At 37.0% G+C, this 14,383-nt stretch overlaps 1 protein-coding gene across 10 annotated transcripts in view; it reads right to left on the bottom strand.

Moving 5' to 3' along the window:
- LOC124792094 (kinase D-interacting substrate of 220 kDa) overlaps positions 1–14,383 on the bottom strand; it is a 389,808-nt gene that overhangs the window by 49,439 nt on the left and 325,986 nt on the right. For 8 of the 10 annotated variants that reach the window (XM_047257915.1, XM_047257914.1, XM_047257916.1 and 5 more), the window contains exons 9-18: positions 11,181–11,324; positions 10,942–11,074; positions 8,434–8,598; positions 6,702–6,909; positions 6,349–6,486; positions 5,677–5,825; positions 5,420–5,555; positions 4,935–5,163; positions 2,395–2,574; positions 2,285–2,296 (exon numbers count right to left, since the gene is read on the bottom strand). In XM_047257915.1, the coding sequence (XP_047113871.1) occupies positions 2,285–2,296; positions 2,395–2,574; positions 4,935–5,163; positions 5,420–5,555; positions 5,677–5,825; positions 6,349–6,486; positions 6,702–6,909; positions 8,434–8,598; positions 10,942–11,074; positions 11,181–11,324 (1,494 nt within the window). The remainder of the gene's footprint in view (positions 1–2,284; positions 2,297–2,394; positions 2,575–4,934; positions 5,164–5,419; positions 5,556–5,676; positions 5,826–6,348; positions 6,487–6,701; positions 6,910–8,433; positions 8,599–10,941; positions 11,075–11,180; positions 11,325–14,383) is intronic. The other 2 variants (XM_047257913.1, XM_047257920.1) reach the window with 1 other exon arrangement.

Below are 14,383 nucleotides of genomic sequence, written 5' to 3'. Positions count from 1 at the left end.
TTAGCAAAACTTGTCAGAATAATTATCCACTGTCTTTAGTATGTTTATCATTACTGCAGTGGTGTAATAAATATTAACACACAAAGATTGAGATTCTGAGGAGAATATCGCAAAACAGAAGGAGCAAAAATCATTAAATAATAGTAATAACAAGGATACTGCCTGTAGAAATTCTCTCTATGCATTCCAAGTTAGGCAGACATTTGGTTAACATAAAAATTTGAATAAAGGAACCAAAATACAATCATGCCATATATAACTGAAAATGGTGATTCCATGCTCTGTAGAATTAAAGCCTGTTATTCATCACTTTATTATTTCACTGAGGCATACCATTCCTCCTTACAGTTGCATATAAAACAACCACCCAACCTTTCTCTTGCCATTCAGCAATTACATAAAAGAAACTACATAAAACCATAAAACTTAATTGTGAAAGAGTATGATGACACAATTACAGCTTCAAATGACTATTATGAATACAGGTAATACATGGCATAATATCAATATGTTGGTCCAAGTACATTTTCATTTCCAACTGTCCCATTCCACTGTGGAAGAAGATATCTGGATTTCATTGTACCTCCTCTATCTACAGTGTGGCACATTAAACCTTAACAGTCCTCTATTTATTCAGATTTGTCAAGTGCACAGCAAACCTTTATCTTAAGGACAATATCTTTATTAGTCATAATGTAAGGACTAACTGTTTCTTGCAATTTTCTAAAGTTCTTAGCAGCTTCACAAATGGTAATAAAAATGCATTGCACCTACTCAGGATTCTACCACGTCAAGCAAATTACCCTCAAACGTTTCAAAGAGACAAATTTATCTTGACTGTCTACCAAAAACCTGATGCAAATGACAAGGAACTCTTGTAGTCAATCATGGAAGCTCAATCATGAAAGTTCAGTCATGTATAATTTGTTCCATAACTAAATAAACAAACAGAGAAACAGTCAATAAGGCACTAATTTTCATGAAACAAATTATATAAAACAAGCAGTGCAAAATGTGAGGAAAAGAATAAATTGGTTACAAAGAGATACCGAAAAACCAAAAAAATTGAAGAAAAGTATGAAAAATGAATGAACAACATATAAAGTAAATGTTTTGCCTTCAGAAAGAGGTATGGTACTGAGAACACCTAATAAGCGCAAGCAAAAATCTTCTCATTCTGATGTCTCTCTCTTGTTCGACATTAAAGAAAAATGACAGTATAATACTGGCTGAGTTCTTTTGTATGTACTTTCAGTGGAAAAAATGTATTAAAAAATTCAACTCATGACAGAAATAACCAACTCCTATTCCCAATATATCATAGATAAAATGACTTTTGAGAGAATCACTATAAAGGCAGAACTCCTATGATGACATACAGTGATTCTACAAACAATGATTGCACTGTTTCTCTGTTTAATACGAGAATGCAGTATAGAGTATGTACATATACAGTTTTCTCATTTATTTGAATATCACCAGGAGATATTTTCTTCACTTTCTAATACCACGATGAAGTGAAAGAATATACATAATGGAGCAATCAAATTGATAAGTGAAAAGAGAGATTGTTTTCCCACAGAACATGAAGTTATATACCTTGTCTTTGCACCAGAGCATGTAACAAGGCAGTTATCTGATGAACACTATGAAGATATGCACACAAATGATTCGAATGACATCACCCAAGCACAGAAGAAGAAATACAGCCTTCCAAACTATAAAGTCAGCAAAAAGCCCCTCTTACATATCCTGTAATGCGACATACAAAACATTCACTGGTTACAAGGGTTTCCCCACATAATTTGTCCCATAGACCTTTATATATTTTATATTTAGGAGAGAAGGGGGTGGAGGGTGGGCAGCAAGGGTGTAGTGAAACCACTATCATGAAATACTTTTTCTTCTACAAAATAAGTTTTTTTACAAGATAAAAATTATAACCAATTTCACAGAATTGAGTCCTATTAAATGAATGGTTGCATTTATAGCATTTGTTGGTGGACTGTTAGGAAAAAATATTTATCATTCCACAGACCTAAACTGGTGCATGCAGTCAGTCAGTCAGTCAGTCTTCTATGCCATTGGGAGTAAGCATCTGAATAGCACTATAATATTTAAATTAATTCCTCTCAAAGGTGAAACATATGATGTGGAACACTCAAACATATTCTGAAGTTATAAGGGTGGCTGAAAACTGATAACAAAAAGAACCATAACAATACACAAATGCAGTAAATGCAAACATCAACTTTTCCACAACAGCAGTCAACTGAATACTAACCTGACTAGCAATCTGATTGAGAATGGACAGAAAAAATACAATATTAGTTTACTGCATGAATGCCAACTTATCACATAAATTCACAATAAACATTTAAAACTGGCACAAACCTTTGCAATGACGTGAGGATCAATGGCAAGGATAACAATGAATGGAGACATGGAGTCTGAGAACAACATATGCACTGCATCTAAGACAAGTAGCACTTTGTCTTGTTCACAGCTGTCAAGTCCATCAACTATAATAACAAGTCGTGTTTGTTGACTAGTAAAGCTGTCTAAGCATTTGACCTGGATAGAGAGAGAGCATAAACATTTTCATATAAAAGTTTGTCAAGAAATGGAATTTTAATTATCTAGCAATTCACTCATTAGAAATCAGTATGCTAACTTTTACTGGCTTGAAACAAAACTTTTTAAATGTAGTTTCTCTAGTATCACATCCTGGAAATTTCAAAAAACATCTTAACCTGGCTTCTTGCTCACCTTGTTATACTGCATCTGCCTTGATTCATTCTATTGGGTGACTTCCCAAGATACTCCCTAACTACCTACATGACCTTCATCCTTTTCATTAGTTTCTGGCAGTATTTCTCTCCACCTCCTTTCTGTCAATTACTGAAGTCTCCTGATGTATAAGGGATTTTGCTTCTTTCCATTAAACTCTAAACTTTTTATTACAACATTTTATAAGAACTTGTATTGCATTTCTTACAATAACCAAAACTCCAAGACTGGGACAAATGGGGTGGGTGTGGGGGTTAGGAGAAGGGAGGGTGACCATTACACCCCATCCCCCCTCCTTCCCACACCCATGCATACATAAACATACACACATGTACATCACTGCAGCCACAGGTTTACAGCCTTTTCAGTGTCAGCCACAATACCTCTGCTAAGATAGACTGACACAATCAATCATCTATGATGGATGGATCATGTCTGATTTACTACCTGCTAGTTAGTCCTGTTGAAACATTTGTAAAAAACACTAGCACTATAAATTGTCCTACGTATTTGTGGTAGTAAAAGTACAGGAAGCTGTACAATTATTTTGCACAAGGAAAGAACGATACAAACAATAAAAACATTAGAAAACAGGTAGTACTTTAAGTATATTATAAAATACACTGTCAAGTCATATTGAAGTGACCATCTGTTAAAAAGACTGATTAATGGCCATTCACAGTGCAGACTGCTGTGAGACGAGTCAATGAGGCTCTGAAATGTAACGGCAGGGATGTGAAGCCATGCAGACTCCAGCACCATGGCCAACTGCGCAAGATTTCTCGTCCTCAGATTTCTCGTCTGAGGACCCATGGCGCTAGCAGTCCAATCGAGGTGGTCCCACAGATTGTTGACTAGGTTTAAATCCAGGAAGTCTGGTGCCCAGGGGAATAAGGCAAAGTCATCCTGGTGCTCTTTGAGCCAACACATACACTGCAAGCTGTGTGACATGTTGCATTGCCCTACTGGTAGGCGTTATTGTGCTGAGGAAATAACAAATTGCATGTAGGGATGGACATAGTCCCAATAACAGGCACATACTTGTGCTGATCCACTGTGTCGTCCAGAATGATGAGATTACCAAGCATTCCCCAGACCTTAACATTCCCTCCTCCAGCCTGGACCCTTCCAACAACAGTTGCAGGGTGTTTTCAGTCAAATGTTCCATGCATTACCTGCCAATCACCATCTCCCCAATGAAGCATAATATGCAGTTCATCTGAAAAGGCCACCTGTTGCCACTCATTCAATGTTCACTTGTGGTACTGGCATGCAAATTCCAGACTTAGAACTCCTTGAACCTAACTAACCTAAGGACATCACACACATCCATGCCCAGGCAGAATTCGAACCTGTGACTGTAGCAGCAGTCAACTTGAGTGCATGAACCAGGCACGTGCTGCAAAGACCCATAAGCAGCGATGTTCACTGAACAGTCATTGAGGAGACACTGTTTGTAGCCCCTTGGCTGATCTGGGTGGCCAGTTACTCAACAGTTGTACATCTATTTGTCCGTATACATCTCTGCAGCCACTGTTCATCCCCATCATCTATTGCCCATGGTGCACACAGCTGCTTTGGCACTGGTTTTGGATAGAGCCATTTTGTCATGCATGGTATACTTTAACCATGGAGACACGCAAACAGTTAACAAACTTAGCCTTCCAGAAATCTTTCCACCTTTGGCCCAAAAGCCAATGCTCATGTCTTTTGGCAGTGAGGTAAATCCTTCCACTTCACATTAGGACAACAAGTGCACCGTTTCCCGTATTCCCCCCCAACACGCTGTATATCCTCCATTGCTAGTGTTGCCACCTGTCATCTGCATGTGGGTACTACATACTGATGTCATACGCATGCAGTGGTAACATTAATGTGACTGGACTGTGTAATTTTACACATATAAATCATTATTCTATCTTATGAGTCTTTGACATCACTTACAGGTGTTGCAGAGTTGCTGTTGATAATGCCCACAAATGGAACACTGGGATAATTAGCAACTTTTATTTGTGTATTATTCGCACATTAGCTACAATAGAGAGACAAAGAACATCTAAACTGTCAATTATCTGTGTTTATAGATATTCACGTACATACAATTTGGCACACTTTAAGATCCAATAGATCTTCCACAAGCTTACCATTTCAGTCATGAGGTTGACTTCAGAACGAAGAGCCTGAAGGAATCCCTCAGATTTCAAAGTATCAAGGCGAGCTATTGTCCTCTGCAGGTGCCTTCGCTGGGAAAATAGAAGTGCCTGCAGCATCTGACTCCAGGTATATAAATTCGCCACTACTATAGAAGCGAGTAGAACACCCAAAGCTATCATTAGTGCAACTACCATGGTGCCTTCAAAAGTGTCCTTTTTCCTATCACAAAATGACAAAATGCTTTCAGTTGTACATTTACAAACTTCAAAAAGAAAATACATAAAATGATAATGTAGCAAATACACTGCTAATGTATACTACTGCTAAATAAGTAACTTAGCAAAAGCATATCTTCTACATAAGTAATTTGCAAATATCCCTGAGCATGCTAAGTAGTATGTATGCTTCCTTGAAATTTAATACATCAGTTATAATAATGCTACAAAGCAATGGGCATCTAACTTATTTAACTTACCCATTATCTAGAACATCAACAAGATACAATGCCAGCATGGAGACTTCTCCCAATACAGTAAGGAATGCAAATTCAAATATAACCACATAAGGCAAACAGCACAATTTCCGCCAACGCCATGCTGAGGTTGACTTCACTGAAATAAAATCAGTTCTGTCACGGAAACACGAAGCAACAGAAATAACTACAGAAACACAAAGTCAAATGAAAATTATTGTTTTCATAGTCTACATGACAATTAGTTCTATGCCACCTACCTGCTTTAGGTCGGAAAGCCCTATACAAACGAGTTGCAAATGCCCCATAATCCCTCTCTATTGAGTCATACAAAGAACCAAGCATTTGCACCACAGAATTCTCACCTCCAGTTGTACTGCTAACTCTGGTCTGATCTGTGAAATAGAATCTGAAAGCAAATACGAAAAAAAAAAAAAAAAAATGAAGTAGACAGACAAAGGTCAGTGAGTAGCCAGCAGCAATGTCTCAAGTAAATTGTGAATTGGAAACTGTTCTATTGTTATAAAACAGAACTGACATGACTATGATGATGACTCTTCCAAACTGAGGTGATAAGTCATGAAGTATTTCTTTTTGGATATTGGAAGGACATCCAAACAGCAACACAGACATTTCATAATAAATGCAAACTCTCAGAGTTGGAAATAAAGGCAAATGAGTTACAGGCAGCCAAGGGACATAGAGGTCATCCTAACCTTTTTTTGCACTCCTTTTTTTGCACTCCTAGGCTTCACGTGACTACTCCTAGTCCTCCCTTTCTTTCATTTATTCATTTTAGTTTTCTACTCTTACCTCACAAAAAAAACCAAGATACAGGCTGTTTTTCAATCTGTTGTTATTGCCACATCACAGACTGTAATATCACTTATGCTAGACAAGCAATGTTTTTCTACATTTACAGGTACACTCACCTAATAGGTTGTGCAGTTATTCCATCATTCCAGTGTGAACCAGGAGGATGACAAAACATGACTTGCAAGATTAATTTCAAAGTATTGAGCTTCCGTGTCAGTGACACATTAAAGTTGTATGGCCAGTACCAGTCATATCTAGAAAAAGGAGAAATGAAAATTGATAGACGAAAGAATCTGAGAATTATTGTATTGGGCTTCAAAACAATGACAGTAATTGCACAAATATTTGAATGACTATGGCTTTACATGGAAACAACATGTAATACAATCCACAGTAACAGTACATCTGAATAAATATTTCACTTTACTTAATCATTCTGTGGATCATAAAATGTAGGACGCACACTTACCTCTGGCTTCCATACCATATAACAACAAGGAATGTGTAAATTAGGATAAGAAGGGCTGCAGCTGTACTGACACCAGCCACCCATTGGCCAGAAACCAACCCAACCACAACACCAGTCATCAGCAAAATGTGCACAACAACAGCCAACAATAAAGAGGAAAACTGGAATACAGGATCAATCCACTGCCGGGCAAAATTCTTCATTTCCTCTGTAGGGAAATAACAGTAACAAAAATAAATTGTAAGTGACAGATATGGAAGGTAAACAGGAAAGGAAACAGATTACAGTGAAATGCAACAGTCACAATGATAATAAGAATGAAATTGATAAGGGACCCAAAAAAATTGTTGATAATGACAAATACACAACAATCAAAATTTTTTACTTTATCACCTAACGATATTGATATCCTGAGCATTTTTTGGGACGTAGGATAACTTTTTTTTTTTTTTTTTCCTTTCCTCAACTGGTATCACGTGAATTCTAACTGAGCCACTGGAAAACCAAATTTTCAACTACAATATCAAGGGATAAAAAACAAGTTACAGCACCATTCAACCCAGTTCCAGTCATTTCTATTATGCAAAATGGGAAAAAATCTTTCAGGGTGAAAAGTTTAGTTTCTTAATTTTTAAACATAAGGTAGTAATAATAAAAATAAAGGACAATCAATCAGCTTTGTTTGCAAATGTGGTGGAATAACACAAGGACTACATAAATAGCACTGTACCAGGTTACAAACTTAAACTCAGTTAAGAAGCACTGAGAGCTTCAAAAACTTAATTTGTGTTGGTTTAAGCTTTTATGTATTTGTTACGTAAGTTCTGCACAAAGCAACTGACATATGACATAAAAATTCATTCTTGCAGTGCTGTAGTCATCATAATTTAAAGCTAAAACCATTTATCATCAGATACTGGGAACTATCTCTGTGTAGTTTCTACATAAAGTCAAAATGAAGTAACACTGACTAAAAGAAGAGAGTTTAAATTGATAGAATGAGAGTTTAATTTGATAGAATGAGGCTTACACCTCTTATGTGTTTAATTGTGCTATGCATGTCTGGTATGTGGTCCTCAATTACAGCCTAAGAACAACTAGAAGTCATTGGTTGTGATCTTAATCCACTGGAAATCAGAAACTACACAAGGCATCAGCATATTCGATACAGCCCATACGTTAGAGTGACGATGGAGATAAAGCAAAAGTTACATCAAAATCATTCATGCTGTGTACAGAAATGGGTTTTTGTGTTGGTTATTGAAATCTCACACAGCTAGGGGCCACACTAGTTTCTAGCTTGGCGCACTGGAAACCAGAGACATCACAAAGTGTCTGAATACAGAATAGCAGCTGGCAAGGTTATAAAAGATATAATACTGTACTGATGGATGTTATGACCCAGAATTGTTGGGTCTTAAACTAGAGAAATAACATCAAATCTACAGACTTCCACTTGCAGTTATGGGGAAGGAATCAAAGACTACACCAATGAACGAATTGCAATGACTGCTGTGGGAGCGACACATAGTTGCTGTGTTTGGTTTTAGTGGTGTATTTTGCACTTACTTTAAGGTGTTAGCAACTGCATTTATTTAGATGGTGCACCAGATTTTGCTCTTATGTGACCTCTGATTTCATTTGTACTTTCAAAGTGGTAGTATTTCATGCAACTGCAAACCAGTTAACAATTTCTGAATATTTCCATATGATTTCTCATAATATTACATACCTCTGAGCTTGTTGAGGAGGAAGGATTTTCCACTTCCCCATTTAGCATAAAGACCAACAGTTATTGGCATTGAAAGTGAAGGTTCACTCAGTATATCAGCCAGGGCACTGCTATATAAGTCGTAGCCTAGCATGTTTTCATTGTCCTCATTAGTGTTCAAGCGGCCTGCAAAACAATTATGTTTTTAAACTGAATCTTAAAAGGCATAAACATCTTTCAACATTTACTTCTGTGGTAGACAAACTCTTGACTCCAATTAAAACATAAAAAATGTGTGGATAATAAACAAATACAGGAATGTTTTGTTTCAAAGTACAATAGCTTTCATTTTACTGATGAATGACATAACCAGTCCATCAGTTTGCTGTTATTAGTTTCACCCTTTCTATACCATTATCCTTAGACAATATCCATCATACCTTGCAGCTAAAGAAAGAGTCAAGAAAGAATTAGGTTTAAAGTCATGTCAATGTTGAGGATGACAAGAATAAAGAAAAAAATCAGCTATATCCTTTCCAAAGAAACCATCTCTATATTCATCATAATGAATTCACAGAAAACCAGTCAGGATGGTCAAACAAGGAATCTGAAACCCGTTTCTCCCCAATGTGAATTTAGTGGCTTAACTTCATCCAGGTGGCAAAATTAATAAAGGTGTCATAGTCACCAAACACAACCACATATTAACAATTTCTGTACACAAAGATGACTTCAGTATGAATAAATGAAGAAGGGGTGCAGTAGCAAGCATCTGAATCTTGTAAACACTGCACATTTTTGATGGAATAAAATTACACACATCCAATACATCATAAACATTTACAGAAGAATACAGATATCCTGAATCTAAGTGCTATTTCTTGTATAGGGATGTTAGGAACATTTACCAAAACAAATACATTGTCTAGTAGAAAACATCCAGTAATTCTTGAATTGATACGATAACCCTTTTCTTCCTTTGCTGATATTTTAATTGGATCTGTGAACAGCTGTATGTGTTTGGAAAATGATTATAGAATCTCTCACTTGAAACTATACTCAACAACAACAATAACAAGAACAACAACAACAGTTATCATGAATTAACTAACGACACTACAAATTCTGACACTGCGTAGTACTCATCATGGAACTGTCACTGTACCACAGTAAACTGTATACAACAGCACTTTTTCTTTGTCCTACCAATCCTTTCCATTTTAGAAATGGCTTTGGTGCTGATGTTTCTGTTTCTGCTTCTGCCAGTTTACAACTCATCTTTAGTTTTTGTTATTTTTCCTTGGTAAGTTTATTCTGATGACCATTGGCAGTGGTAAAAACAGGGAAACTTGAGGAAGGTATTACAAACACTAGATACAATTAGAGTGATTCATCTAATTTATTCTGAAAAGCATGTGGCTCTCAGAATTATACGTCCAAGACATTACCATGGTACATAAGATTGAAAATATGGTATAAAATTCACTCTCAGGACACTACATCCCACTGAGTAAGGGGTACCATACCTGCTTTAAAATCTTGAATTGAGTGATACTTGGTTTAAGAGCAGAACTTCCTTACCAAACACTGAGGGCACCTGACAACAAAGGTTACAGAACCTGTGTCTCCCACCAGGGGTGGCAAGGGAAGGACTATGGGGGCTCTAGCCTCCCCCCGACCCCCCCCCCCCCCCTCCATGGAGTATCATATTACACTGGATAAAATGACTTCAGATATCAGCAAATATATTACTCCGACAGATTCAATCACATTTTTTACCCTGATCTCCAAAACAGTTACCAAAAACTACTTTAAGCAACACCAAATTTTACCAGTTTGTCAGTAGAGGACCCCAACTCTCCTTTTGTTAAGCCATATTCCATTCCCTCCCCCCCCCCTCCCCCCATTAGTCCCCACCCTTGACCGACTTCTAGAATCGACCCTGTCTCCCACAGTTACTTCAACTTTGAATATGCAGTCAAAAGATACATACACTAACAAAGATAGTCAGTAAGTGTCAATTTTTTATTGGAAACCATAACAGTACGAAAAATTCTGAGTAGATTCTCTCATAAATCTGTTTTGTAAAATTTTCAAGGCCAACGAAAACAAACTCTACCGTCAATTTTATGCAATGAAACTTCAATGACTGACTGGATTCCCCTCCCCTTCTGCTCTTTTCTTCTACTTCATACAATATTTCAGTTTCGAATGATGCGTAATGAAGGCAATCACATGATGAGTTAAAATTATACTCCAAGAGTTAAAATTATACTAATTGCACATTTACAACAAACACATAAGAAACTAAAAGGATCATTCCAATGTTCTGGCTACAAATGATTAGTTAATTTTTGTCTTTTTACAAAATCTAATTTCTTGGCTATGATCCTATAAATTTAAGAATTACGAAAAATAAGGCTGTGACAGCTTTCTAGAATACTTAAGTGTAGTAAATCACACAAATCAAATTCCACAATATGAGAATACATTAGTGTAGAAATATAATTTACAGTTAACAATACTTACGAGCTCCAAATATCTGTCCTAGGATTGTTTTTTGATGATTCATATCAATATTGTATGGTGTTTCACCTGCTTTATTTGGGCAGTATAGGAGTTGGCTGTTCTTTGGATTACGCAGCAGAATTTCCACTATGCCCTACGACAAAATCATTATTACATTTAAAGGTGAAATTTGGCCAGTTCTGTTCATTGCTTATACTCACAAGAAAACTCTTCAAACATAAAATCCTATAAAAGTTCACCTTTGAACGTGCACGCATAGCAATATGAAGTGCGGTGTCTCCTTTTTTATCAGCAGCAGAAACTTTCGCTTTCTTGTCCAATAGTAACTGTGTAATTTCTGCATTTCTTATTCGAACTGCCCTCAGCAATGCTGTATCACCATCCTGAAAGAGAACATGTAATCATTTTTAAATAGATTCAGATTAATTTATATATTTATATGTTTGTCAGGATGTCAACAAATAAGTCACAGTGTACCATAGGGTAGCATATTAAGAGCTTTTTTGTTCCTGGTATATATAAATGACCTCTTTACACTGAAAGCAAAATTATTCTTTTTGCAGGTCATACCACCAGCATAACTACTGGCACAAATTTACAAGATACCACAACAAAAAGCAAAATGATATTTGAGTCTATCTCACAGTGGCTTGTAACCAAAATGGAATACATGGTAACAGGTATCCCTGGCATACAGAAACAACTGAAATAGTTAAAAAGAAATAAGCCACCAGGTCTGGATGGAATTCCAATTTGGTTTTACTAAGACAATGAAATCTCAAAGTGACCTTGATATGGAAAGAATAATAGAAAATATCAACATATTCTATTGCAATCTTCTAGATAATTTCACTGAAGAAGCACACACATCAGTCAGTATTTGGAAATGTGACTGCAACTGAAAGATATATTGCTGAATCAAGCCTTGCCCACTTTAGTTTCAGCCCCAAAGACAGCCCCTAGCTTGCCAAAAACCACCTGCTCCATGGAAAACTGTTCAGGTGCCTAATTACTATATTTATATTTTGTTTTCATTGTAGTTACTTAATGAGAAACACTTTGACACAATTTCTAAAGTCTGTTTAAACAGTGCCATAAACATCATTATTTATAAAAATTTGTTCTTATTTGTTGTAACAATTTTTTAACTTTTTTGAAAGACTGATTTCAGTCGAGTAACGGAAGACTATGAACTGATATACAGGGTGCGGCAGTGTTCATATTGTAATCTGACTTGCGTAGTACAATGATGTACTGCAGGAATGCTCGCCAGCTTGTGCTGCATTCGTGTACTAAAGAGCTACCATTTCGAGTGTGACAGTGATACGGAGCGGTGGAGTGCACAACACTGTGCCTTTACTGTTGAAAGTTATTTCAAGAATAACGACTCTGTTATTGCTACCCAGTGCCTATTTCAGCAACATTTCAACTTGGGTCATCATGGGAAAGTTCCAGATGGATGGACCATCGTGAGGTAGGTACGTGCACTTCCAGCAACAGGCTCTGTTTGCAATGGCAAACTGGGAAGAAGTGAAAGAACTATGTGGACACCAGAAGCTGTGGAAAATGTTAGTGCTGCACTATTTCATAGGCCAAAAAGATCTGCTCGTCGTCATGCGCAAACTGTGCATATGTCTGATCGATCATTCAGGAGAATATTGCATGTAGATCTCCATTTTCACACATATAAGCTGCAGATTGTTCACTAAATTAGGCCTTGCAATTGGGTTTCACGTCAAACAATCTGCTTAACCACGTGTGATCTCCTTTGCCAAAATCCACAAATGTTGCATGCCATCCTGATGTCAGATGAAGCTCATTTCGAGTTATGTGGTTCAGTAAATAAACAGAATATGTGTTACTGGAGTGATGTAAGCCCGCATGAACTGCACATCAAGCCCTTGCACAGTTCTCATGTCACAGTGTGGCATGGAGTTGCTTCCTTTGGGATTATTGGACCTTACTTCTTTGAGGATGACAGCAATGTGGCTGTAACTGTCACCAGTGAACGCTACCTACGGATGCTGCAAGACTTTGTTCTTCCCCAATTAGGTATGGTGGACGTGGAACAATTATGGTTTCAACAAGATGGAGCAACCTTGCATACAGCCAGAATTTGCATGGATTTCTTGCAACAGACATTTCCTGCTAGATTAATTTCCCGTTTTGGTGATATTTCCTGGCCGCCTCGCTCACCTGACCTTCCATGTGCAGACTTTTTCCTTTGGGACTACCTGAAGCAAAAAGTGTTACGAACATGTTGTGACATCATTCCTGAGTTGAAGGATCGCATCAGAACTGCCGTCAGCAATGTCCCAGGGAATACGTAACGCCGAGTTATGGAAAGCTTCCAACGCCGCCTAGATGAATGTGTTGTGCAGAGGGGCTATCATTTGACAGGAGTCATATCCAAAAAGTAATCCATGCAATTAACAATGACTTACACATTAGTAAACAGCATACCTTTAACTATTAATTGACATAAGAGGTAATAAATAAATTACAGTTACTGCCAGATGGTGTGTTTTTAATATCCTACTATGAACACTGCCGCACCCTGTACATCATGTCTGTAGCCATCTCAGACATGTAAGAACGTGGCTAAAATGACCAATGGCAGATAATCGTCTCAATATTTTGTGTGTGGTGTCCATTCATTCAGACAAAATAAAATCACTGCAAGTCTTCTTTATTAAAAAAAATGGTACATAGTTAGATGAAGGAAGGTGTCAAGACGAATTCTGTTTTTGTTTAAGTAATGCACGTATGTGAGGCTTTTTGCACATATTTCCTTAATCCCATCTTCTGTTTTGCTCTTAATATTACCAAATTGGTAACAAAGACGTAACAGTATTTCAAACTAAACTTAATATATTCAGAATAATAGAACATTTGCATCATCATTACAATCAAAATTTGCAAACTATTGTGACTGACATTTGCTCTAATGAATTTATTGTGGATCATGGACTTTTTTGTGCGCTATAACTGTATAGAACGGAGTGTAAAGTATTGTTTTCACACTTTTCAACAGACTGATAGACAAAATTGTAAAATGCAGGAAACATAAAATCAATTATGACTCACAACACCTAAAAATTATTTGGTCTGAACACATATTAACTGGACTTGTCTCTTGACATCGACACTGAGACACGTACTGACACAGCGCTCTGTCTCAAAACACACCTTTCCAAGAGCACATGCAGAATATCCAACCTCTCCCCCATTAACTCAAATTAGACCCCTTATTAGTTAAAATCAAAATGTGTGAAATACAGCAAATTCATTTAAAACCAATATGCTGCACACTAGAGCATCTGTCAAAAAGAATACTGCACACCAGAATATGGCATTCAATCCAGGCATCGATTGATATGACATGAGGGTAGAGATGGTAGTTGGCTAGTCACCGATAGTTAGAGAGATAATGATGGTTGGA

This window comes from Schistocerca piceifrons, chromosome 1 (assembly GCF_021461385.2).
Source record: "Schistocerca piceifrons isolate TAMUIC-IGC-003096 chromosome 1, iqSchPice1.1, whole genome shotgun sequence".
Classification (NCBI taxonomy): domain Eukaryota; kingdom Metazoa; phylum Arthropoda; class Insecta; order Orthoptera; family Acrididae; genus Schistocerca; species Schistocerca piceifrons.
Note: the sequence above shows the minus strand (reverse complement) of the source record. Positions and strands in the feature narration are given on the sequence as shown.